The sequence below is a fragment of the Salvelinus alpinus genome, chromosome 20 (assembly GCF_045679555.1).
Source record: "Salvelinus alpinus chromosome 20, SLU_Salpinus.1, whole genome shotgun sequence".
Lineage (NCBI taxonomy): Eukaryota > Metazoa > Chordata > Actinopteri > Salmoniformes > Salmonidae > Salvelinus > Salvelinus alpinus.
In genome coordinates, this window is record NC_092105.1 from 48,868,446 (window position 1) to 48,895,965 (window position 27,520).

Below are 27,520 nucleotides of genomic sequence, written 5' to 3' on the forward strand. Positions count from 1 at the left end.
TCCATATGTGTTATTTCATAGTTTTGAGGTCTTCACTAATATTCTACAATGTAGAAAATAGTCAAAATAAAGAAAAACCCTGGAATGAGTAGGTGTGTCCAAACTTTTGACTGGTACTGTATAATATGAAGTATGCATCAATGCAAACTTTAATAGAAAGTATGCAAAGCAGTATGATGCAACCACGTAAGAAATTACAAAACATTTCTTGAACTCAATGGCGGCCATTATTTCAGCTGAAGCGAGAGAAAATACACTCTGACTTCGGAATAAAATGTTGCCTATATACAGTACATCTCATATGTTGCCTGACTACGATATTTTATCTTGATACGTTAGCTAGCGAGATAGCCACAAAAAATTGTTAGCTAGCTACCCACGAAAAATTGACATCTACCTTGGATAACAAATTGGTTTTAGGTCATTTATGTCTGCTATACTATCTTGTTAGCTACATTATTACGATTCACATATAGCTAGCTGATAGTTATAGAGTAAAATGTTTGCTTTGTGTATATATTGTTTGGTCTCTATTGCCATTGTCTTGGATAGAAGAAGGAAGGTTCAAGTCCATAGTAAGTAAATAGGGCTAACTGGCTAGCCACTTAGAATTGTTAGCTAGATACCCATAAAACATTTACATCTACTGTACCTTCCATAACATTTGTTTTAGGTCATTTTTGCCTGTTTAACTAGCTAGCTGTCTAGCTAGATTACAACAATTCACATATACTGTATCTAGCTGATAATTATGAAGTAAAACACTTGCTTTGTGTATATCTTGTTTAGTCTCTATTGTTGCCATTGTCCTGCCTGGAATGGATTGAAAATGAATGGACTGGTGGAAGGAATATGGTGGAAACTCCATGCTTGCACCAATCCAATACTTTTAAATGCATTAGGGCAAGTGAATGAGTGCACCCATCTGGAGAAGGGTAGTGACTTGGAATGCAGCCCATGTCCTCCCACCGTCAGTGGGTCGGGGAAAAACGGATGCATCTGGTTTAGAGGAAAAGCATAGAGGCAAAGCCTGAAAACCGGATGCTTCCAGGTTTCTTTTGAACCCGCTCAGGTGTTTCTTTTACGCCTGTACATTAGGTTAATGTTCTCCTTACTTTGATGGCTTTCTGGATGTTGATGCAGGAGTCTCGGATGATCCTGAGCAGGTTGTTGAAGCGGCCCATCTCCTGCACCAGCACTGTGTTCATGCTCTGGTTGTAGCTGGTGGGGTAGCGGCGCATGGATGCCTCAATGTCAAAGTCGGGCGGCAGCTTGCTGAGGACGTCTGCCGCCACGTCATACACCATGTCGTCTGATGACTTGGCGTCACCGCCTGAGGAACGTGACTGACAGGAGACAGAGAAGTTAGTGTGTGCGAGTTTGGACAACAAATACAATTTTGTGCTACTTAGTGGTATGTTGAAAAAAACTGTTTAAATGTTTCTTTTACCAGTGTTAGTCTCTTCCAAGGCCCTATCATGAAAATCCAACTATAACCTTCACCAACTCAAGATTGTTCTGACTACATACAGGCACTGCATCAATTTATCTGTACTTACTCTTGTTTCTCCCTTGAGTCTAAGCCCTGTGGTTCACTTACAACTATCTGTAACGCTCACTGAGGTCCAAGGCCTCAGCGGTACTTACTGTTAACTCTCCCTGCAAACACAAACACAAACACAAACACACACACACACACACACACACACACACACACACACACACACACACACACACACACACACACACACACACACACACACACACACACACACACACACACACAGGTTTGGTTACCAACAAGTGTCATCGTGAAATTTCAAATCCCTTTCTTGCATAAGTCTGGAGTGCCAGGGAAACAAATAAAAAACAATTCCCTCAACTTTTCAAAGTAATTCATTCTAAAGAATGGTTATTTTCCCGCTTGCCATATTTACTCACTGGTAGCTCTGTCACGACCCAGCGGTAATGGATAATCATTAGATGATAGTTGGGGTTACAGTAGGAATGACAAATAGCTGCTTCATTCCACATGGAGCATCTTCCTGTTTATCGGTCATTCAGAGTAATGGTCCCGTATTAGCTGCTAATAAAGTTCACACTTGACTGCAACTGATATTAATCTTAGTGAAGACGATAAGTATGAATCAAGATTAGGCTTCATTGAGTCCTAATTGTACTAGCAAAATCATTTTTTTTTAAAGTAGCGGAGCCTCGACAGACCATTTTTCTAACATTTGAGTTGCACTCTCCCACTTTTGCCCTCAGAACAGCAGAACTACATGGTGTCGAAAGTATTCTGGCTCATGTCGACTCCAATGCTTTCCACAGTTGGCTGGATGTCCTGTGGGTGGTGGACTATTCTTTTGTCTCGCCCATTCACCCTCTGAATGGCACACATACACAATCCATGTCTCAATTGTCTCAAGGCTTAAAACATCTTCTTTAACCTCCCCTTAATCTACACTGATTGAAGTGGATTTAACAATAAATAAGAGATCATAACTTTCACCTGTATTCACCTGCTCAGTCCATGGTCATAGAAAGAGCAGGTGTTCTTAATGTTTCGTTTGTGTGTTTATCTGTGCGCCATTATGCCTGAGCAGTTAGCCCTAAACTTTTGGCTGCCTAATTTTCAGCAAAGCTATATAAAAAAAAAAAAAAAAAAGATACTTCTAGAATCTAGAGCTGGAGTTCTCAATTTCTGTCACCCGATTGGATTTGATGTTCACTCCTTTAGAGTTCTACTGTGAGTGATTGTGATAGATGTAAGCTAAGCTTCTACGAGGTAGTATCTTGGGCCAACTCAAAGAGAGCTTTAATGGAGTATGAGAAGTGAGTGTCACGCCCTGATCTGCTTCACCTTGTCCTTGTGATTGTCTCCAACCCCTGCAGGTGTCGCTGATTTTTCCCAGTGTATTTATCCCTGTGTTTCCTGTCTCTCTGTGCCAGTTCACCTTGTATGTTTCCAAGTCAACCAGCACTTTTCCTGTTCTCCTGCTTTTTGCATTTCTCCTATTTCTAGTCCTCACAGTTTTGACCCTTGCCTGTTTCTGGACTTTGTACCCGCCTGCCTAACCATTCTGCCTGCCTTGACCACGAGCCTGTCTGCCACTCTGTACCTCCTGGACTCTGATCTGGTTTTGACCTTTTGCCTGTCCACGACCATTATCTTGCCTACTCCGTTTGGATTAATTAACATAGTAGGACTCCAACCTTATGCCTCCTGTGTCTGCATCTGGGCCTCGCCTTGGGTCATGATAGTGGGATCACAGAGTTTCTCCAAAGCCACTGATTGTCACACCATGTTATCTTACTCCGTCAAAGGCAGACAATGCATCGCATTTACACTAAAGGGAGTTTAGTTTTTTGGAGGGAGATATCTCTGTACAAACAACTTTTCTTCCTAATTAATGTTGCATGGTACAGTTTAATGGAAGGTAATTAAATATTAAAGTCTGGCAAAGATACTGATAAAATAGGTAAGACGTGTGTGTGTGTGTGTGCATATGCATGCGTACATGCACCGCACCACACACACACACACATGGGTTTGCTCTGAGTTTGGAGACATGCCATGAGAATAAATGACGTACAAAGATTTGGGACATCGGGGATAGGTGACAAGAGGGTGTGCTTTGCTTTGGTTTATGATGTACCTCCAAATTCACTGCCAACGGAAAGAAAGGGCTGTGCTAACTTAAGCCACTGTTTCAATAGATCCCAAGCCAAAACACACCGCTACGTCACTCTACATATGACTTGAGTGAGTTCACAGTTGTATGGAGGTGGACCATATGGCTAGCACTTTGCTCGAAGTATCTGTCATAAAACCTATACTGTCATTTGAAAATGGCTGTAAGAGAGCATGGCATATAACACTGCCATGAGGATGCCATGGGAGGACATGGCAGATTAGGACAACAATCATGACACTTCTGAAAACTGGGATTCACTGTGCCAAAATGTTGGTGAGCTTACTTTGTATTCCATATCTTTGCGTGTCTATATTACAAATCAAGTGTGTGTGTTCAGTGTGTGTATAATATGTGTGTGTGTGTGTGTTTAAGTAAAGGCACTACAACGGACTATTGTGGTAAGTTTGCTGGCCATACCTGTGTGAGCAGAATGCTATCGAAGAGCAGCTGCGTCTCGGACTGGTCCTTGGTGATATCAGCGTTGGCGTTCATACCAAAAATCTCAGGAGACGGATTCAGAGGCAGAGCCTTGGTGTAGTCTATGTAACTGTTATACTGCAGAAGGGGGGAGGGGGGAGAGATTGGTGACATTTAGAATAATGACTATGTAAATGATAGTTCATGAATAAAATATGGGGTTTAGGAAAATGCCAAATAAAATTGTGCATATATTATAATTGTTCTCACAAATAAATTAAATGGCACAATTGTCAGTGGCCGCTGTGTCTCGTTAATGACTTTTTAAAGGTACCTCAAAGTGAACTTTGCTTGAACAAGTTAATGTACTACTGAAATCACCTCAAGTGACTTTCTTGACTTCTCTGTCTCTTTACATCTATAGTTTGCCAAAGCTAGACCATTTAAAGTGTAGTTCTATAGTATTTGATGCCTTCATGTTGACTGTTCCTCATTCTCACTTAATAATCTTTGTTCATTATACATTATACAACAAATATCATTTTTATTTATTTTACCTTTATTTAACTAGGCAAATCAGTTAAGAACAAATTCTTATTTTCAATGACGGCCTAGGAACAGTGGGTTAACTGCCTCGTTCAGGAGCAGATTTTTACCTTGTCAACTCGGGGATTCGATCTTGCAACGTTTCGGTTACTAGTCCAACACTCTAACCACTAGGCTACCTGCTGCCCCAATGGACAAATATCATATTTAATAAGGGAAGACAGAATACATCATAACTGAAATGAATGAATATGTAATGTATCTTCGCATTATATTAAGTGGGAGCAATGTACATGTTTCATGCACAGATGGGCATTAATAATACATATGAACATGCCTGTGTCGATTAATCCCAGGGTTATATCCGATCTTTCTCGGATCTTAAAGGTACAGTTCACCTCTACTTCAGGGCTCTCCAACACTATTCCTGGATGCTACCCTCATGTAGGTTTCATTACAACCCTAGTTGTAACTAACCTGATTCAGATTATCAACCAGTTAATTATTAGAATCAGGTGCACTAGATTACGGTTGGAACACCTACAGGATGGTAGCTCTCCAGGAACAGGGTTGGAGAACCCTGCTCGAATTTGAAGTAAATGTTTTGATATTGGGGTGCAACATCCCTTTAGTTTCAACCATAGAATAAACAGCTTTGCGATTTAGGCGAACAGTCCATTTCATTTGACCAGGGCTCCCTTGAGAAAGGGATTCCGATCTCAATGGGACTCACCTGGAGAAATAAAGTATAAACTAGAAAAGGACATTTCCTAAAGAAAATGTGACGTTTAAAACTTAAAATGTTTTGGAGCTAGAGCGATGTGGGATTTTTTGTGTTCTTGCTTTCACAAAGCACACAAATAAATTTCAACCATATGAGAAGTTGTTCCTTACGTCTCCTTCTGGTGGTGAGTAATACAGGCCGCTGGGGTCAAACTTGTAGTCAGGGTCTTGAATCTTGGGGGTGTAGAAGATCGTCAGGATGGTGCGCAGCGTCCGCCGGTCCCAGTCATCCGTCACGCGGCCACCGTAGTTACATTCACCAGTCATGTAGTGGATGGCTTCAAAGGGCACTTCCTGTGTAGGGTGGGCAGAGGGAGTCATGAGCTGTCTGAAATGTAACCATATTCCCTATATAGTGCACTACTTTTGACCAGGGGATGCATATGTCTGTGTAGGTTGGGCATAGGGATTCATGAGCTAAATCCAAAATGGCATCCTATGTATTCCCTTCATAGTGCACTACTTTTGACAAGGGCCCACATAGGGACAAAAGTTGTGCTCTATATATGGAATAGGGTGCCTTTTCGAATGCTAACATGCATTCACAATGGGATGACATTTAGATATGGGTCAGTGTCAACTCAATGCAGTGTGTTTGAAGGTATTTAAAGAAGCACTGAATTATTCAAATTCAGTCCCCCAATGACAACTTCTCCTTTCAGCTGGTGACAAAACAGCAATTTTTCAATAATTGATATAGTTGCACAAGTGACAGTAGAGGTCGAATAGAACTTTAAAGTTTGGGAGAAATGTAAAGGTAGACAGGGGGAAACCACTGTCCATGGCATTGTGGATGAAAATGTCCCCTGCAAATGTTGCAGGTGGCTCTTTGGTTATGAGGGAAAATGTCAGCATATTCAAAGATGCCTCTTGTTCAGTTTCTTCACAACTTGTTTTGTAGGAAGGGGGTTGAGAAGGGCAACGGAGTACTTTCTGTGGTTTTTAAATGTCAAGGGGGTTTTGAATCGGGCTGATGAAAGAGACTCGAGTGCAGCAAAAGCACTTGTAAATGTCAGTTGGTACCCACATGTACACTTACTGTAGATATAGATCATGTTGGAGCGAGTGAGAGAACGAGCCTTATTCAAAATTGATGAAAAGTTTTTTCCCCCTCATCAATCTACATAAAATACCCCATAATGAAAAGCAAAAATTGTTTTTTTGATTTATTTAGCCAAAAAGAAAAGGAAATATAACATTTACATAAGTATTCAGACCCTTTCCTCAGTACTTTGTTGAAGCACCTTTGGCAGCGATTACAGCTTAGAGTCTTCTTGGGTATGACGCTACAAGCTTGGCACACCTGTATTTGGGGAGTTTCTCCCATTATTCTCTGCAGATCCTCTCAAGCTCTGTCAGGTTGGATAGAGAGCGTCACTGCACAGCCACTTACAAGTCTCTCCAGAGATGTGAGATAGGGTTCAAGTCCGCGCTCTGGCTGGGCCACTTAAGGACATTCAGAGACTTTTCCCAAAGCCACTCCTGCGTTGTCTTGGCTGTGTGCCTGCCTCAACACAACTCTGTTTTGGAGCTCTAAATAAAAAAATTGAATAAAATCTAATTTGATTTGTCACATGCAATGAATACAACAGGTGTACCCTACAGTGAAATGCTTACTTACAAACCGGTAACCAACAAAGTGTTAAGAAAGTATTTACTAAATAAACTGAAGTAAACAATTAATTAATAAAAATAAGAAAATAGAAAAATAACAAATAATTAAAAAGAAACAATAAAATAAAAGTAACAAGGCTATATACACGGGGTATCGGTACAGAGTCAATGTGCAGGGGCACAGGTTAGTCAAGGTAATTGAGGTAATAAGTACATGTTGGTAGAGGTAAAGTGACTATGCATTGATAATAAACAGAGAATAGCAGCAGCGTAAAAACGCAAATAGCCCGGGTAGCCATTTGGTTAGCTGTTCAGGCCTTTTGGACCTAGACTTGGAGCTCCAGTACCGCTTGCCATGCGGTAATAGAGAGAACAGTCTATGACTAGGGTGGCTGGAGTCTTTGACAATTTTTTGGGCCTTCTTCTGACACAGCCTGGTATAGAGGTCCTGGATGGCAGGAAGCTTGGCCCCGGTGATGTACTGGGCTGTATGCACTACCCTCTGTAGTGCCTTGCGGTCGGAGGCCAAGCAGTTGCCATACCAGGCGGTGATGCAACTAGTCAGGATGTTCTCGATGGTGCAGTTGTACAACTTTTTGAGGATCTGAGGACCCACGCCAAATCTTTTCAGTCTCCTGAGCGGGAATAGGCATTGTCGTGCCCTCTTCACGACTGTCTTGGTGTGTTTGAACTGTTTATTGGTGATGTGGACTACAAGGAACTTGAAGCTCTCAACCTTCAGCCCAGTCGATGAGAATGGGGGCATGCTCGGCCCTCCTTTTCCTGTAGTCCACAATAATTTCCTTAGTCTTGATCACTTTGAGGGAGAGGTTGCACCACACTGTCTGGTCTCTGGCCTCCTCCCTATAGGCTGTCTCATTGTTGTCGGTGATCAGGCCCACCACTGTTGTGTTGTCGGCAAACTTAATGATTGTGTTGGAGTCGTGTTTTGCCATGCAGTCATGGGTGAAAAGGGAGTACAGGAGGGGACTGAGCATGCACCCCTGAGGGGCCCACATGTTGAGGATCAGCGTGGCAGACGTGTTGTTACTCTAACCACCTGGAGGCGGCCCATCAGGAAGTCAAGGATCCAGTTGCAGAGGGAGGTGTTTAGTCCCAGGGTCCTTCGCTTAGTGATGAGCTTCGAGAGCACTATGGTGTTGAACCCTAAGATGTAGTCAATGAATAGCATTCTCAAGTAGGTGTTCTTTTTGTCCAGGTGGGAAAGGGCAGTGTGGAGTGCAATAGAGATTGCGTCATCTGTGGATCTGTTGGGGCGGTATGCAAATTGGAGTGGGTCTAGGGTTTCTGGGATAATGGTGTTGATGTGAGCCATGACCAGCCTTTCAAAGCACTTCATGGCAACAGAGTGCTACGGGTCGGTAGTCATTTAGGCAAGTTACCTTGGTGTTCTTGGGCACAGGGACTATGGTGGTCTGTTTGAAACATGTTGGTATTACAGACTCAGTCAGGGACGGTTGATAATGTCAGTGAAGACACTTGCCAGTTGCTCAGCGTATGCTCGGAGTACACGTCCTGGTAATCCGTCTGGCCCTTTGGCCTTGTGAATGTTGACCTGTTTAAAAGGTCTTATTCACATCGGCTACGGAGAGCGTGATCACACAGTCGTCCGAAACAGCTGGTCATGCAGGCTTCAGTGTTGCTTGCCTCGAAGCACGCATATAAGTTATTTAGCTCGTCTGGTAGGCTCGTGTCACTGGGCAGCGCGCGGCTGTGCTTCATTTTGTATTCCGTAGTAGTTTGCAAGCCATGCCACATCCGACGAGTGTCAGAGCCAGTGTAGTAGGGTTCAATCTTAGTCCTGTATTGACACTTTGTCCATTTGATGGTTCATCGGAGGGCATAGCGGGATTTTTTATAAGTGTCCGGGTTAGAGTCCCGCTCCTTGAAAGCAGCAGCTCTACCCTTTAGCTCAGTGCGGATGTTTCCTGTAATCCATGGCTTCTGGTTGGGGTATGAATGTACGGTCACTGTGGGGGTGACATCATTGATGCACTTATTGATGAAGTCAGTGACTGATGAAGTGTACTCGGAAGAACTCCCGGAACATATTCCAGACTGTACTAGCAACACAGTCCTGTAGCTCAAAATCTGCATCATCTGACCACTTCCGTATTGAGTGAGTCACTGGTATTTCCTGCTTTAGTTTTTGCTTGTAAGCAGGAATCAGGAGGATAGAGATATGGTCAGATTTCCCAAATGGAGGGCGAGGGAGAGCTTTGTATGCCTCTCTGTGTGTGGAGTAAAGGTTGTCTAGAGTTTTTTTTCGCTCTGGTTGCACATGTACCATGCTGGTAAAAATAAGGTCAAATTGATTTAAGTTTCCCTGCAATAAAGACCCCGGCCAATAGGAGCGCCGCCTCTGGATGAGCATTTTCATGTTTGTTTGAGGCCTTATACAACTCGTTGAGTGCGGTCTTAGTGCCAGCATCGGTTTGTGGTGGTAAATAGACAGCTATGAAAAATATAGATGTAACATCTCTTGGTAGATAGAGTGTCTCATGATAAGCTGTAGACCACACTACCTCAGGCGAGCAAACCTTGAGACTTCATTAATATTAGATGTTGTGCACCAGCTGTTACTGACAAATATACACAGACCACGACCCCTTGTATTACCCGGAGGCAGCTGTTCCCTCTTGGTGATGCATGGAAAACCCAGTCAGTTGTATGTTATCCATGTCGTCGTTCAGCCACGACTTGTGAAACATAAGATATTGCAGTTTTTAATGTCCCGTTGGTAGGATAGTCTTGACCGGAGCTCACCCAGTTAATTATCCAATGATTGCACGTTGGCTAATAGGACTAATGGTAGAGGCGGTCACCCACTCGCTGTCGGATTCTTACAAGGCACTCTTACCTACAACCCCTATATTTCTGTCTCTTCTTCATGCAAATGGCATGGATTTGAGCCTTGTCTGGCGTCGGAAGTAAATCCTTTGCGTCTGACTCATTAAATAAAAAACTCTTCGTCCAGTACGAGGTGAGCAATCACTGCTCAGATAGCCAGAAGCTCTTTTCAGTCATAAGAGACGGTGGCAGAAACATTATGTACAAAATAAATTACAAATTAGGCGAAAACTCACACAATAGCAGAATTGGTTAGGAGTCCGTAAAATGGCATCCATCTCCCTCACCACTCTTCCTCAATTCCTGCGACCTCGTGGCTTGGTTTTTGCTCTGACATGCACTGTCAACTGTGGGACCTTATATAGACAGGTGTGTGTCATGTCCAATCAATTGAATTTACCACAGGTGGACTCCGCTCAAGTTGTAGAAACACCTCAAGGATGATCAATGGAAACAGGATGCACCTGAGCTCAATTTCAAGTCTCATAGCAAAGGGTCTGAATACTTATTTAAATAACGTATTTATGTTTTTAATTTTTAATACATTTGCAAACATTTCTAAAACCTATTTTCACTTTGTCATTATGGAGTATTGCGTGTAGATTGCAATTCTATATTTTTATACATTTTAGAATAAGGCTGTAACGTAACAAAATGTGGAAAAAGTCAAGGGGTCTGAATAATTTCCAAAGACACTGTATAGGGAATAGTAGTGACGTAGTCGAGTCACTAAACCTCGAGTCCGTGTCGAGTCCCAAGTCCCCATGTGCTCCAGTCCGAGTCAACATCCGAGTCCCCAATGGTCGAGTCACGATTCCATATGGCTGAAGTCCGAGTCCCAGTGCTCGAGTCCTGGTCCAAGTGCTTAAGTCTGATTCACAGGGTCCACATTAACTCAAAATGTAGTTATTTACCCAGTCAGATATAGTGTAGTGGCAAGCGGAAATTATTTAGTCAATATGGTTTATGAATGTAAAATGCAGACCGCCAATGCACGATACAAAGAACAAAATGTAGCACAGGTAATAAGGGTCATACCTTTGAACGGTTAGGGCTAGAAACAAGCTGTTTTCTTCGTGGAAAAGAAAGAGACATGTCAGAACCTGGCTATGGAATGCAATTGGGAAAGTGGGAGGGTTGAGCAAGACAACGTACTTAAAGACAGCCTACTTTTCTATACTCAAGGGGAAGAGAGACAAACATAGCTATACTGTTGTTTTACTAGTAAACTCAATGCTATTGTTTTTAATTTAGTAAAGCAGCTTGTGTTTCTTAACCAGGCAAAGGGTAGCTAAACTAAAGGCTGGTGACTGGTTAGCTACGGGAAACAAAAGCGGCGCCTTCACGACATGTATGATCAGAGGCGGAGCCGGAGCGCAGCCTGCCTGCATGTCTGCCCACACTCATCGCTTGTTGCCCCGCGGCTCACCAGCTGATGTAGGCTGTGTGTGCGAGTCCAAGACTCCGAGTCCAAGTCCGTGTCACCAACGGTCGAGAAGGCGAGTATGAGTCCAAGTCACCAATGCTCAAGTCTAAGTCGAGTCACAAGTCATGAAAACTGGGACTCGAGTCTGACTGGGGAATAGGGTGCCATTTGGGAAGCAGCTAATAATGTATATGAGAGAGAGAGAGAGACAATAATCACAACCCACACATTAGGTTGACCCTGACTATTTAATGTTGTTGATAATGACTTTTTCCACAAATATTGTGAATTTTATCAGAATCTCCCACAAGTCTTCAAATGGGTTGAGATCTGGTGACAAAGACGGCCATGGCATATGGCTTACATCATTTTCATGCTCATCAAACCATTCAATGATCACTGCCATCCTATGGGGACATAGCCATGGTAGCTAAAATAATGGCCTGCCCAGCATTTTTAAACAATGACCTCAAGCATGATGGGATGTTAATTGCTTAATTAACTCAGGAACAACACCTGTGTGGAAGCACCTTCTTCCAATATACTTTGTATCCAATATTTTAGCAGTTACCTGTAGCCCGGGGTCAATTATGTTTTCAAAATGGACGTCCGAAACTACAACAGGGAACTAACCAATATTTTAAAAAGTCATAAAAATACATGCCAGGGGGTCAGCTTGATACATTTTTGCACTTTCACAATAGAGGACAGTTGTTAAACGTATTGCTAAACTCAATTCGTAGAAATAATAAATTAGGGCCAATAACACAAAAGCATGTGTGTGTGCATTTTTATTGGGAGTCATGAAACTCTGGAAGTGTGTGTGTGTGTTTGTGTGGTGTATGTAGTGTATAGTATGTACCTCATACTGCTCCAGGAACATATGGAGCTGCTGGACAGAGATCCTCAGGTCGGTTTCATTGAACTCATACGGAATGTTCCAGCCCATGGGACCAAACTTCTTCCTCTCCTGGATCAACGCGTGGAAGAAGCACAGGCCATACAGCAGCCTCTTAAACACACCCTGTGAGAGACCCCACAAACACACCCACATTTAGTCCACCATCTTACAAAGAGTGTAAAAGATGTACAAACACCTGAGACACACAAACGTTACGACCATTATGTATTCCTTAAAAATGGTTCTACCCACATTCATAACAGCCACGGTACCATTATTGATTGAAACATCTCAGGCGGTTAATGAAAAATCTTTCTATATCATTATGGATTTAGAGGGACAATCTGACATACAAATATGTACTGTAGATATATATATATATACACATAGGCAGACACACACACCGGCTTGCTGCTGCTGGAGAAGAACTCTGGGTCGGAGATGGGGTCCATGAGGAAGGAGCGGGCGATGTTGGCGCGGAGGCCTTTTGGCGCCTCATTGGTCATCTTCACCCCGTTCTGAAGCACTGCCACAGGGAAGGTGGGCGAGGGGTAGCTGGTCAGCCACAGACGGAAGTCTGGATGGGTGGTGTCAGGGTTCAGCTCCTAACAGAGGCACACAGGGTAGAGACATTGGGGTATACTAACAGACAAATGTTTATCAGTGTATAATACCCCTTATACTGTAACGGTATTATTGGGGACTCTGACTTAAAGAGGCAATCATAAGTTGCTACATCCGTTTTTGGATGTATCTACCCATTGATTCTTGAAGAATATAACTTAGAAAATGCCTCATGAGCTTAGTTCAACAGTCGTACCCCAAAGCCCAAAATATAAGCTTGTTTTACTCCAATGTTTGTAAACAAAGTAAATGTAAACACACTATTTAGCCTCAAAACATGGTTTTACCTCTATAACTTCCTTCATACTGCATGTAGAAACATAAAAATGATATCCACGAGTTCATCTGACTCTGCGTAAGTAGAAAAACAGAAAACGTAATCTCGCAGTATCCCTTTAGGATCGTTTCCCCCCCGAAAAAAACATTAGATGTATTTATTTTTACTCAGACCACCTGTATATTTGACACCCCTGGGTTAGACAGTTGAATTAAGCTCATGAGGCATGACTGATCAGGGACTGATGATCAGGAACTGATTCCGACCTGGGACACCAAATGAGTGAAACTACAAGGTAGAAAAGACAACCAGAATTACAAGTGTATCTTTAAAATGCTGTAAAATACATGTATGTTTGAGGAATTTTAATTATGGGATTTCTGTTGTTTTGAATTTGGCGCCCTGCAGTTTCACTGGCTGTTGACGAGGTGTGACGCTACCGTCCCACATACCCTAGAGAGGTTAACCAGCATTGCTACCACAGCATTCTGCAGCGATATGCCATCCCATCTGGTTTACGTTTAGTGGGACTATCAGTTGTTTTTCAGCAGGACAATGACCCAACACACCTCCAGGCTGTGTAAGGGCAATTTGACCAAGAAGGAGAGTGATGGAGTGCTGCATCAAATGACCCGACCTCAACCCAATTGAGATGGTTTGGGATGAGTTGGACTGCATAGGAAAAGCAGTCAACAAGTGCTCAGCATATGTGGGAACTCCTTCAAGACTGTTGGAAAAACACTCCTCAAGAAGCTGGTTGAGAGAATGCCAAGAAGAATCTAAAATATATTTAGATTTGGTTAACACTTTTTTGGCTACTAAATGATTCCATATGTGTTATTTCATAGTTTTGATGTCGTCACTATTATTCTACAATGTAGAAAATAGCAAAAATAAAGAAAAACACTTGAATGAGTAGGTGTGTCAAAACTTTTGACTGGTACTGTATATACATTTATACTGACTCAACACACGCACACCCACTCACATACAAGCTGCTGCTACTCTGTTTATCTTGTATCCTGTTGCTTAGTTACCTTACCCCTATATATATATATATATATCTACCTCAATGAGCGCGACGTATGTTTGTTGTTGTTGAATGCTGTCGAACACCGAAACCTGTCTAACGCTGAAATCTGAACTAAAGACCTCGGTTTAAAAGCTGACAGTGTTTTTATATACTTTTATTTTATTTTGAATCCTGCGGCTCTGTTGGGCTAAATTGCTGTGAGCGTTGCTATCTGTCCCGGGATCCTGCCAGATTCCGTATAGGGGGAGAGACGCGAAAGCCCAGCTAGCTTAGCTGCGGCCTCAAATGGAGGCTGCTATTGAACGTTTCCAGCGTTGCAGGAGCTGCGTTTACTTTGCTTTGTTCCGGGACAATGTGGACCGCGCTGACTTTCAATGTAGCAACTGCTTGCGGAGGACTACAGGAGCGAAGTAGCAACTCTTAGCAAGCAAGTAGCAAACCTACATAAGCTATTGGGGAACCCACGCCCACCTACTTTTTTTTTCTTCTTCCACCCCAGTAGCCAGACGCCGCTCTGGTCTGGTGGAAGATTTGCCGCTGTGTCGGCTCTCCACAGCCGACTGGCCGGTGCTAGGCAGGGTTCCATCCCCGAAGGGGTCTCCCCCTTTCCTGGAGAACGGAGCTGATCTCGACCCAACCAGCCATGGAGGTACGTCACTCGCCGTGGAAGTCGAAAAAGGCATCCTCTGGCAATGGGGCTCTCCATGGAGATGTTGAGCCCAGAACTGACACAGACCAGAAACAGCTTTGGCGACCAGGATCCAGAGGTCCCGGCGCCTTCGTCCTTGGTGGCTTTCCAATCAAGATCGGATCCAGAGGGACCTGCGTCTTCGTCCTCGGCTCTATCTCCCTCTCCGGTGGCTTCTACCTCGGGTTCAGATCCTCGGAGCTCCCAGCCTCACTAGACCGTGAGGCTGCCTGAGAGACCGGCCCATTCAACAATCACCAGCTGTCACGCCCTGACCATAGAGAGCCCTTGGTTCTCTATGGTGTAGTAGGTAAGGGCGCGACTAGGCGGTGTTCTAGTTCAATATTTCTATGTTGGTGTTTTGTATGGTTGCCAATTAGAGGCAGCTGGTAATCGTTGCCTCTAATTGGGGATCATATTTAGGTAGCCATTTTCCCCACCTGTGTTTGTGGGATATTGTTTGTGTGAGTGTTTTTGTGCACCACGACTTTCACGTTTCGTTGTTCGTTTCTTGTTTTGTTGAAGTTTCACGGTTAGTAAAGATGTGCACAACCGAATTTCGAACTACTACTATTCTAACTCTCAACCGTAAGTTGACTGAGTTCCTAAAAAATATATATTTGTATTATTTTTTGGGGGGGGGGGTCGTGGGAAGACTAGCGGCCTGGGGCCCTAAGCGACCGCTTATGTCGCTTTTGCCTGGAGCCGACCCTGACTGTAGTCAATGAACAGCATTCTCAAAAAAGTGTTCCTCTTGTTCAGATGTGTTAGGGTTGAGGGGAGGCTTCGGTGGGCACCACACAGCTGGATTTGCCTTTGTAGTCCGTGATAGTCTGTAGTCCTTGCCACATGTGTCGAGAGTCTGAGTTGTCGAACATTGATTCAAGTTTGAGTCTGTCTATTTTTGCCTAATGGATTCACGGAGATCGTACCTACTTGCCTTGTACGCCACCAAATCATCAGGGTTTGTTCTGCTAACATTGAATGCCTGAATGTCTTTGGTTGGGTTACTGTATGTCTGGATTGTTATTGTGGGTACAACATCATCAACACATTTCCTAATGAAGCCTGTGACTGACGATGTATATTCCTCAATGTTGATGGATGAGTCCTGGGTGGATAAATCTTTGAACATATTCCAATCAGTATTCTCAAACAGTCCTGCAGCATTGAAGGGAAAAACTGGTTAAGTGCCTCTGTAACCCCCACACCAAACTAACTAACTAAATGATTATTATAATATTGAGACTGAGGTGTGTCATCACAGTGCAAGCTGCCCTCTGACCTCACACACTCTCTCCATAGTGGACATCCATGAGGTGGCCAGGTGACAGTTCTGTAGGACCACCCAGGTGCCCTCCTTCACGCCCGTCTCAATCAAGCTCATGGCGATGGGGCCCTGGCCCTGGCCCAGAGACAGAGAGGTCAACTTGTTTCCACTGAAGCCCTGGGGAACACACAGACAGACACACGCACACACATACAGACACACGCGTACAGACACACGGTGCAGACACACGTGTCAACAGGCTGCTTTAAAAGGGGAATCCCAAAGATTGAGTGACAAACGTACCATTAATTGCCTAGCTATAGCATGATAATGACTTGAAACATTTAAGGATATTTTAACCTTGTAGAAATCTACAAGCTTTATCAATCTGTGATCTATCTACTCTGCGTGTCTACTCGTGTTTTTTCTGTAAAACATCTATAGCAACAAGACCAGCTAGGGACAAGCAAAACAGGATGGTTGTTTTTCCACAACAATTGTCATTTAGGCTAAACCTAGGTAGAAATGGGCCAATGGAGTGGCAATGAGTGGCATGATGGCACAAACAGACTGGTACCCAGGCTTATTCATACCTGCTCATCACCAAACTTGAGTAAGGCGGCCATGGGGTCAGAACCGGGGGAGAGGATGAAGATGAGGGGGGCGCAGCAGTGACTGTCCCCAAATGCTTTCCCCAGGTTGAAGGGGGGCGCCTCGATGAACTGACGCCCCAGACTGTCCGATACAAACTCCTGCACCATGGGAATGACCTGGGAGGCAGGAGGGTGAAGAATGTGGATTTGACTGTGTGTGTGTGTGTGTGTGTGTGTGTGTGGTAACTCACCTTGTCTGGTCTAAGACAGCGTATAACCAGCATCTTCTGAAACTGTCCAAGGTTCTGCTGCCATTCTGCTGGGAAAGGTGTGTGGTGGGGAGTCTGCACATGAGCACACGCACACACATTGTTATTGACAATATCACATACTCACTACATACAAAGACATTCGATTGATGGTTTAACGATAACTAATCCCCTCGTCTCTCTAAACTACAGCATTGAAATAAAAACTTTAAAAAGCTTGCTTCACACACTCATATTCTTCACCTTTTACCAACTAGCCTAATTCTTGTTTACAACATTAAGACAAACCAGGAAGAACTCCCTACAACGCAACTGAATTCCAATAAACCCCATGTCCAGGGCCAGCTCTGCGAGAAAAAAAAGCGGGGTGTTAAAAGTGGAATGGTACCCTATTACTTACATAGTGCACTTCTTTTGAGTAGAGCCCAATGGGAGCATAGTGTTTCCTTCCAAATGTCTGAACCACGGTAGCCAAACGACACGAGCCTCACAGGCTGTTTATATAACTAAACGTGAGCTTTAATACTCCCCTTAATAATGAGGGAATCCATGGCCATTTTGCATTCATCAGACGCAAATCTGGAGGGGATTGCATTTACGCGGTGCCCATAATCAGGTTATCCCCACGTATAATGGAGACGATTTGGCATCACATTTGTTTTAGGTACGTGGGTGTGTGTTTGTGTGTGTGTGTGTGTGCGTGCGTGTGTGTTGGGAGTTCTTTATTGACCTGTAGCAAGATTAATCAAATGTAATTAAGTGGTAAGAGAAGCAATCTGGGATGTGCAGCGGGGCCAGCCGATGTATTTGGTTAATGCGTGGAACCGCTGCGCCGGGTAGGGAGAGAGATGGTGTGAGTGAGGAGGGATAATCCCCGGATACTTTTGAACACATTTTTACATCAGACGTCTGAGAGTTGTTTTGCTCTTAGAGTTATATGGAGTAAGGATCTGATTTCATTGTTCACGGAGGTAGGTACCTTCACTGTCTGTGGCTGAAACCTATTTAAAGTTAGAGGAAAGTTAATTGTATTGGATGTGTTTGTTTGTTTGTGTGTGTGTGTGTGTGCATGCGTGCTCTTGTCTGCCTACCTGTCTGTGTGTGTGTATCTACAGACCACATAGTTAAACATAAAAATCGTATTATATTGTATTGCAATGCTACAGTAACGCACCGGGCTATCGTACACCTCCTTCCAGGCGTCTTTCATACGGGACATGTCCTTGCGCAGGCCCTTGAAGCAGTCCATCTCATCGAGGCGGCAAAGCTCATCCCAGGCCTTCTTGGGGAGCCAGGTGCAAGGGTTGGCGTGGGGGTTGTCCAGGCCCACGCCACCTGTTAGCAGGAAGCGCCACTCGCTCTCATCCACCTGGTGTGGAGGATTGGGTGGAGAGGGGGGAAAGACAAAGGGTCAATCTGGAGCTTTGCTGGGAATGTGAGGCTTTGGGATCCTGGGAGAGCTAAGACCCATATGCTCCTGACTGGAAATATATATATTTTTTTATTTCACCTTTATTTAACCAGGTAGGCCAGTTGAGAACAAGTTCTCATTTACAACTGCGCCCTTGCCATGTGTGTGTGTGTGTGTATTGATGATATTAGTCAAGAGAAGTTGTTGATGGAGAAGGAAATATGTGGTTATGCATTAATATAACCTTGCAGTGACGGTGTGATAATGCTATGGGAAAGTTGTGGCCATATACAATAAACCAAACATAAACCAATACATACACAGAGGTTCTGTGTTCATGTCTATGGTTCTGACAATATTTTGAGAACGTTGTTGTAAAGCTAACCCACCAGCTTGTCGTGCATGAGCAGGTTGACGTTGAGGCAGAAGGAGAAGAGCAGCTTGTCTTTCTCGAATAGCGAGCGGCACACATTGACGTAGAGAGAGTAGGTGAAATGGTCCCTCAGAATCTGTAACCTGGGGTAAAAACAATAACAAAGATTTGATTAATGCCTAGGTTTAGGCCTTTGTCGACTAAACTTTTATTGAAAGTGTTGATTTTCTTAAATGTGTTGCAAAATGTAAAATAAAGCTTGAGAAGTAAAATGTCATTCATGTTGATTCTCGTCACTTTGGTAATACATTATGGGACAGTAGCGTAAACTATAGCCTAACAATAATAATTGATGTAGCTTTTAGAGCATTTCATTACTACCTAAAATCTAGCACCGCTTGCAAAACCCCCAAAAAGAAGCACAACAACTTATAAAAAATGGAAAGCGAATGGTGTCTAGTCAGCTTCAGACAGAAGTAGAAGCAGTTTGGAAAGGCATGTCTCTGCTTTGGCTTGAGCGGAGAGAGAGGAATCGATGGTTTGGCAGGGAGAAAGTCAGTCTGACAGATAGCACAGGAGCTCTTCTTCAGGACATCTTGCCATCTATATGCACTATGGTGCAGACCTAGAATAACTATAGTTTTAACAGTAACACATTTTCCTGTTGAACAACTAGTTTAAATATATTTTTAAAGATATATTTTTCTTCTTTATTCCCCTAACCCTAACACCCCTCCCGTAATTGGTTTAAACTAATGGACAACAATACTTAGACTTCTACTTCCAGTTTATACATACTATATACATTTTATGGACATGGTACATTTACATTAATTATATATTTTTTGTCCCACCCCTCAGCTACCCTCAACCCCTCCCATCTATCTCTGAAAATCATCCAGTATATGTTTCAACTGTGCTGTGATGTTTCATAAAAGTTTGGAATCTTTCTATTCTCATAGATTGTAAACTAAAGATTTTTTACTAAGAGTATTACTATTTGGAATGGAAATGGCGCCACACCAAACTGGAAGTCTTCCGACTAGCTCGGAAAGACAGTACATTGCAGTATCGAAGAGCCCTCACTGCTGCTCGATCATCCGATTTTTCCAACTTAATTGAGTAAATTAAGAACAATCCAAAATCTATTTTTGCTTTACTGTCGCAAAGCTAACTGAAAAGCAGCATTCCCCAAGAGAGGATGGCTTTCACTTCAGCAGTGATAAATTCATGAACTTCTTTGAGGAAAAGATCATGATCATTAGAAACAAAATTACGGACTCCTCTTTAAATCTGTGTATTCCTCCAAAGATCAGTTGTCCTGAGTCTGCACAACTCTGCCAGGACCTAGGATCAAGGGAGCCACTCAAGTGTTTTAGTACTATATCTCTTGACACAATGATGAAAATAATCATGGCCTCTCTGCATACTGGACCCTATTCCAACTAAACTACTGAAAGAGCTGCTTCCTGTGCTTGGCCCTCCTATGTTGAACATAATAAACGACTCTCTATCCACCGGATGTGTACCAAACTCACTAAAAGTGGCAGTAATAAAGCCTCTCTTGAAAAAGCCAAACCTATATTTTTTCCATACATTTAACCTTTCTAATCTCATAGTGCCCCCAGATTGTGAGCTAAAGATGAACACCTTTCCCAGGAGTATGATTATAATATTTATTGACTGACTATGGCTTTCCAAATTGCCCAACACTGCTATTTGTAAGGGTCATTTTAATTGCATGTTGTGGATTTTTGACTTAAAAAAAATTCCTGAACCTGAACCTGAAAATTCCTGAACCTGAACCTTCCTGAACATTCCTGAACCTGTGACCAGAAACAAGCTACATAGGGGCAATACCAGAATAAATGATCTATTGATTCTGTCTCTTCACAGCAAAATCTACAGAGCTGAGATTGTTGTATGCCCCATATATATAGCATTCTGTTGGTGGCAAGAATTTTATATAATTTAAATTGAAGTGTTGAATCAAGTGTCGTTTTTCAGAACCAGTTCATAAACCATGTGCCATGGAATTGGTATGTCAAAACTCTTCTCATTTATTTTGCAATCTGTATGGCACAGCTGTCAACATATTTGTCCTCAAATTAAACTGATTTATTTTTCTATTTATGCCAGTTCCTTTCAGCCAATTTGTATCTTTATGTCAAGCAAACAAGTCCCCTACCGTCTCCCTTTTCCGCTTGCCTGCTGCAATCAGTTGGTTGTAAATTTGGATTGAGCAGACATTCCCATATATTTTGATAGCTGCATATGGGACATAACTCCTCCGTTTATATTCATATAATTAAAAAAGTAACTTTTTTCCATAATATTTTTATTAAATCAGCATATTTCAGTTTAACCATAGCATTTGTATATTTTCTGGAGGATAAAAGTGAAATTGTAACTAGCTTTGTATGGATTGTTTAAGGGTGATACTTTAAACAACATTTAATTTTCAATTAGTCGGAAATGAGAAGTTGTAATCTGTATAAAAGGCAAAAAGGCCATTTTTGAACAAAGGATGAGCCTTAATAATCTACCATTTTAGAACCATTTTAGGATTAAGTATAATTTATGTATGAGTGAAGCTTTTAGTGAGAGGTTTAAAGCTTTAATATTTAATAATTTTAGCACCCCAAACTCATATTCATTATATAAATAGGCATGCTTAATTTCTCTGGCTTAGCATTCCAAATAAAATGTAATATTTTTTGCTCATATGATTTAAAAAAAAGTGTCATCTGGAGTAGGCAGTGCCATGAGTAAGTAAGTAAACTGTGATAGGACCAAAGAGTTAATCAATGTGATTTTTTACCTAAATAGACAAGTATTTACCTCTCCATGGTTGCATAATCTTATCTATGTTTGCTAACTTTCTATAGAAATTTATTGTGGTAAATTCATTTATATTTTCGGAGATGTGAATACCAAGTATGTCTACTTCACCATCCACCCATTTAATTGGTAAGCTATAAGGTATTGTAAACACAATTTTTTAACGATCCAATACGTAGTATGGTACACTTGTCATAATTAGGTTTTAATCCAGAGAGGCTAGAAGTGATCAATATCTTCAATGAAAATGTGCAGGGATCCAGATTGCGGACTTAGAATAAAAAAATAGACTCATCGGCATACATTGACACTTTTGTTTTTAGCCCCTCGATTTCTAACCCATTGATGGTCTTGTTGGATCGAATTTTAATAGCTAGCATTTCAATGGCCATAATAAATAGATATGGAAACAACGGACAACTTTGTTTTAATCCTCATGAAAGCCAAATACTTTCTGAGAAGTAACCATTATTTACTATTTTACATCTGGGGTTGCTGTACATAACTTTAACCCATTGTATAAGAGACTCACCAAAATTAAAGTAATCCAGGCATTTATATATAATTCTAGTCGTACTTTATCAAAAGCCTTTTAAAAATCTGCTATGAAGACCAGGCCTGGTATCTTTGATGTTTCATAATGTTCAATTGTTTCAAGTAACTGTTGTATATTATCTTCAATATATCATCAATGTAAAAAATCTGTCTGATCAGGATGAACAATATCTGGTAAAAACCTTTTTTATTCTACGTTCTACGCATTTTGGCAGGATTTTCCCAGCACGACATTGAAATGTAAGAGGCCTCCAGTTTCTTAAATGGACTGGATCTTTATACATTACCACCTGGGTCCTGTTTTAGTAGTAATGAAATCAGACCTTCTTGTTGAGTACCTGAAAGTCTACCATTTGTATAGGAGCAATTAAAACATGCTAATAATTGATCTTTGAGTACATCAAAAAAGGTCTGATATGCCTCTACTGGTATACCGTCAAGCCCTGGTGTTTTTCCAGACTGACATTTTTTTATTGCATCAAAAAGTTCTTCTTCTGTAAATTGGCCTTCACACAGGTCTTTCTGTAAATGTCTTAATTTTACATTATTATTATTATTATTATTAGGAAAGAAATCCTTACAGTTAACATCATTCAGTGGAAATGGAGGAGACTGAAAAGAAAACTTCTCAAAATATAATTTGGGGAACCATGGATGACTCCATCATTTGTAACGAGTTTCTGTAAATTATTTTTGGTATGATTTCTATGTTGAAGATTCAAGAAAATGTTGTTGCATTTTTCACCATTTTCTATCCAATTCGCTTTATATTTGTAATATATTACACTTGATCGTTCTTGAATAAGTACCTCCATTTCTTTTTGTTTCATCCACGATGTGCCTCTATAGTACAGTTTCCTTACCATTGTCATGACGTTGGCCCGATGGGGGAGGTTTATGATCCCCATAAATACCTTTCCCCTTTTTCCTCTCTCTACTCTACCAATGCGACTCTAGTAAAGCCTTTGTTAACATTGAGAGAGAGTCTGGTGACATCAAAAGATGGGAAACGGAAACATATTTCGGTAATCCAACCAGGTGAAAATATGCGTTGGGACTTAATGAATATGATGTCAGTTCAGTTGGCGTCTGAGACATGATTACTGATGATAGGATGACATAAATTGTATCTTGGAAAATCTACACATTCTAGTTATCAGATTCACATGGAATTGTTGTGCAATTTGAATATTTAAATATGAAACTATTTGTGAAAAGATTAAATGTAATTTTTAGCTTCTTAATGAGAGAACGGTTTGTCAGAAGAACACCATTCTGCTCACTCACAGGCCCCGCCCAAGTGAACAGACATGGGTTGTAAAAAATGAAACACGCCCTTCTTTCACCACTATATAAACCGGTTGGCGAAAATGTAACTTCCTGTTCCAAGGACGTGTGGACTTGTGGTCCCCACGTTGAAAAGACAAAGACCACCGACAGAACTAAGCCAACCTCAGCAAGAACCTAACGAAATTAGCATCGAATTTCAAGGTGACGACCTACACGCCGGAAGGATGAATTTCGACTATACCAGCCAGAATATAGCATGAGCATATAGCATGGCAACTTGGTATGAACTTTGAACCCTTATTCACTAAAGAAGTGATACCTCCTAGCCGTTGCGTTAGCGCAGCAACTGTAGACGTGGGCTAGGAGAGGACGGACAGAGTATTTGTTCTACCACACAACGACGGTACTACCAAGTAACCGTTCTACCACCAGACATTCTTCAAAGGACAACCCGGACTCCCGGACTCCCATCTACGACGAACCTATTAAATATTTATTGCATTTTCCTTTTCCAAATGGGCGGTAATTTAGAATGCATAATAAACTGTATTTACGATAGCATAGCTGCCTACGGCCCGATAGAGACACACAAAACCTTTTTGCTCCTCAGTCTTCCCGCTCTTTCACTCAAACCCAACACCCTTTCTTTGTGTAACCAGCTGTCATATCTGTTCCGTCCACTAGGGACATTTTCCTTTATGACATAATTTGTAATCAATGTATGATATATTCTGTGTATATGTAATTCAGGTATTTAGTAAATAAATAATTAAAACAAATTTTGTATTGCTTATTCAACTTGTTAGCCACGGTTTGTGAAGATGACCAATAATTTACAACTTTCAGATGAGACTAAATAAGGTGACGATTAAATATTGACTGCTACTGATGTAAAAGATTACCAGGTCTTTAAGAGTTTATTCGGAAGATAACAGCTCTATAAACATTATTTCGTGGTGCCCCGACTTTCTAGTTAATTATTTACCTGATTAGCTTAATCAGATAATATTAATTACAGAGAAATTATTTTATAGAATAGCATGTCATATCACTTAATCCGGTATAGCCAAAGTCACTACACCAACTACCTGCGCTGTTAATTCCTCTATTTCCTTTATTAATCTAATCTCTTTTGACATAAACTGCTTTAGTTTTAATGATGAGTATTGTATTGAATGTCCTCTAAAATTACATTTAAAAGTGTCCCATACAATAAGGGGATCTGCTGTACCTATGTTGTGCAAAAGAAAGTCAATTATTAATTATTTTGTTGTGTATGTCAACAAATGGGCTTTGATTAAATTTCCAATTGTCCACGTGGAAAGTTATATGGAGGCCAATTAGATGGTGGTCTCCTATTAATCGTTTTTAAACTTTTGATGCCAGCAAGAATGAGACTAGGAAGTAATCAAGACGGCTATATTGATTAAGCCTCCTCCATGTACAGTGGGGAGAACAAGTATTTGATACACTGCCGATTTTGCAGGTTTTCCTACTTACAAAGCATGTAGAGGTCTGTCATTTTTATCATAGGTACACTTCAACTGTGAGAGACGGAATCTAAAACAAAAATCCAGAAAATCACATTGTATGATTTTTAAATAATTAATTTGCATTTTATTGCATGACATAAGTATTTGATCACCTACCAACCAGTAAGAATTCCGGCTCTCACAGACCTGTTAGTTTTTCTTTAAGAAGCCCTCCTGTTCTCCACTCATTACCTGTATTAACTGCACCTGTTTGAACTCGTTACCTGTATAAAAGACACCTGTCCACACACTCAATCAAACAGATTCCAACCTCTCCACAATGGCCAAGACCAGAGAGCTGTGTAAGGACATCAGGGATAAAATTGTAGACCTGCACAAGGCTGGGATGGGCTACAGGACAATAGGCAAGCAGCTTGGTGAGAAGGAAACAACTGTTGGCGCAATTATTAGAAAATGGAAGAAGTTCAAGATGATGGTCAATCACCCTCGGTCTGGGGCTCCATGCAAGATTTCACCTCGTGGGGCATCAATGATCATGAGGAAGGTGAGGGATCAGCCCAGAACTACACGGCAGGACCTGGTCAATGACCTGAAGAGAGCTGGGACCACAGTCTCAAAGAAAACCATTAGTAACACACTACGCCGTCATGGATTAAAATCCTGCAGCGCACGCAAGGTCCCCCTGCTTAAGCCAGTGCATGTCCAGGCCCGTCTGAAGTTTGCCAATGACCATCTGGATGATCCAGAGGAGGAATGGGAGAAGGTCATGTGGTCTGATGAGACAAAAATAGAGCTTTTTGGTCTAAACTCCACTCGCCGTGTTTGGAGGAAGAAGAAGGATGAGTACAACCCCAAGAATACCATCCCAACCGTGAAGCATGGAGGTGGAAACATCATTCTTTGGGGATGCTTTTCTGCAAAGGGGACAGGACGACTGCACCGTATTGAGGGGAGGATGGATGGGGCCATGTATCGCGAGATCTTGGCCAACAACCTCCTTCCCTCAGTAAGAGCATTGAAGATGGGTCGTGGCTGGGTCTTCCAGCATGACAACGACACGAAGCACACAGCCATGGCAACTAAGGAGTGGCTCCGTAAGAAGCATCTCAAGGTCCTGGAGTGGCCTAGCCAGTCTCCAGACCTGAACCCAATAGAAAATCTTTGGAGGGAGCTGAAAGTCCGTATTGCCCAGCGACAGCCCCGAAACCTGAAGGATCTGGAGAAGATCTGTAGGGAGGAGTGGGCCAAAATCCCTGCTGCAGTGTGTGCAAACCTAGTCAAGAACTACAGGAAACGTATGATCTCTGTAATTGCAAACAAAGGTTTCTGTACCAAATATTAAGTTCTGCTTTTCTGATGTATCAAATACTTATGTCATGCAATAAAATGCGAATTAATTACTTAAAAATCATACAATGTGATTTTCTGGATTTTTGTTTTAGATTCCGTCTCTCATAGTTGAAGTGTACCTATGATAAAAATTACAGACCTCTACATGCTTTGTAAGTAGGAAAACCTGCAAAATCGGCAGTGTATCAAATACTTGTTCTCCCCACTGTATATCTCACTAGGTCAGGGTTTTTCAGCCTCCATATATCAACTAGTTCTAATGTATCCATGATCTTCGTGATCTCCTTTAGTGCTTGAGGGTGATAGTTTGTAGAGTGATTTCCTTTACGATCCATTGAGGTACTTAAAACCGTATTATAATCTCACACCATAATAATAGATTCATTAGTTGCTTGTGAGCTCAATAGATTTTTATATATATTTTCGAAGAAGTGTTGATCATCATTATTTGGCCCATATAGATTAATTAGCCAGATCTGTTTTTGGTCCAATAGCATATTTAAAATAATCCATCTTCCTTGTGGATCTGTTTGCACAGTAAAGTCACCCCTTTTGAGTTTCTTTGCCCATGAAAAAAAAAATTATTTCTCCCTCCCAGTCCTTTTCCCACCCAATCTCATTTATATTTGTAGAATGAGTTTCCTGTAAGCAATGTATATTATATTATTTATCTTTTAGCCATGTAAACATTGCTCTTCTTGTTTAATGATCTGCTAAGCCATTCCAATTTTAACTGGCTATACTTATTTCCCCACTTACCATAATAATACCCACGTTTCAATTATACTTACCACAACCAATGTTTGTAAACTTACCATTAAAAAGCACCATGATGATTAAGTGTCCATATAGCTGTACACTAATATTTGCACTGTTAAGCATACTATAGCTGCAAACTTTAAACCTCCAATTGTCCTAATATTCCACCCACTAAAACCTCCCCCCATATCTAGGTCTGTTTTCACTAAGAAAAGTCTGTTTTCACCATCTCCCTGACTCAGGATGCACTTTTGCGTCCAAAGGCAAACCCCTGGCCGCCAATTGGCGTTGGCCAGAGGGAAATATGGGCAGTCCCATGATAACATAAATATCTTCATGGGTGCTTTTTAAGAGAACTAACCAAATAACATGGAAGACAGTCAGAAAAAAATATAATAGTAACAATAACAGAAAATATTGATAGAAATAATAACAGCA

The 27,520-nt window shown here is 41.7% G+C and overlaps 1 protein-coding gene across 1 annotated transcript in view; it reads right to left on the reverse strand.

Moving 5' to 3' along the window:
- Nucleotides 1-27,520, reverse strand: part of dnah7 (dynein, axonemal, heavy chain 7) — a 200,263-nt gene that overhangs the window by 21,045 nt on the left and 151,698 nt on the right. The window contains exons 54-63 of the mRNA XM_071356079.1: nt 18,811-18,937; nt 18,185-18,379; nt 16,993-17,085; nt 16,742-16,918; nt 16,164-16,325; nt 12,661-12,861; nt 12,218-12,379; nt 5,556-5,738; nt 4,116-4,253; nt 1,116-1,346 (exon numbers count right to left, since the gene is read on the reverse strand). Of these exons, the coding sequence (XP_071212180.1) occupies nt 1,116-1,346; nt 4,116-4,253; nt 5,556-5,738; nt 12,218-12,379; nt 12,661-12,861; nt 16,164-16,325; nt 16,742-16,918; nt 16,993-17,085; nt 18,185-18,379; nt 18,811-18,937 (1,669 nt within the window). The remainder of the gene's footprint in view (nt 1-1,115; nt 1,347-4,115; nt 4,254-5,555; nt 5,739-12,217; nt 12,380-12,660; nt 12,862-16,163; nt 16,326-16,741; nt 16,919-16,992; nt 17,086-18,184; nt 18,380-18,810; nt 18,938-27,520) is intronic.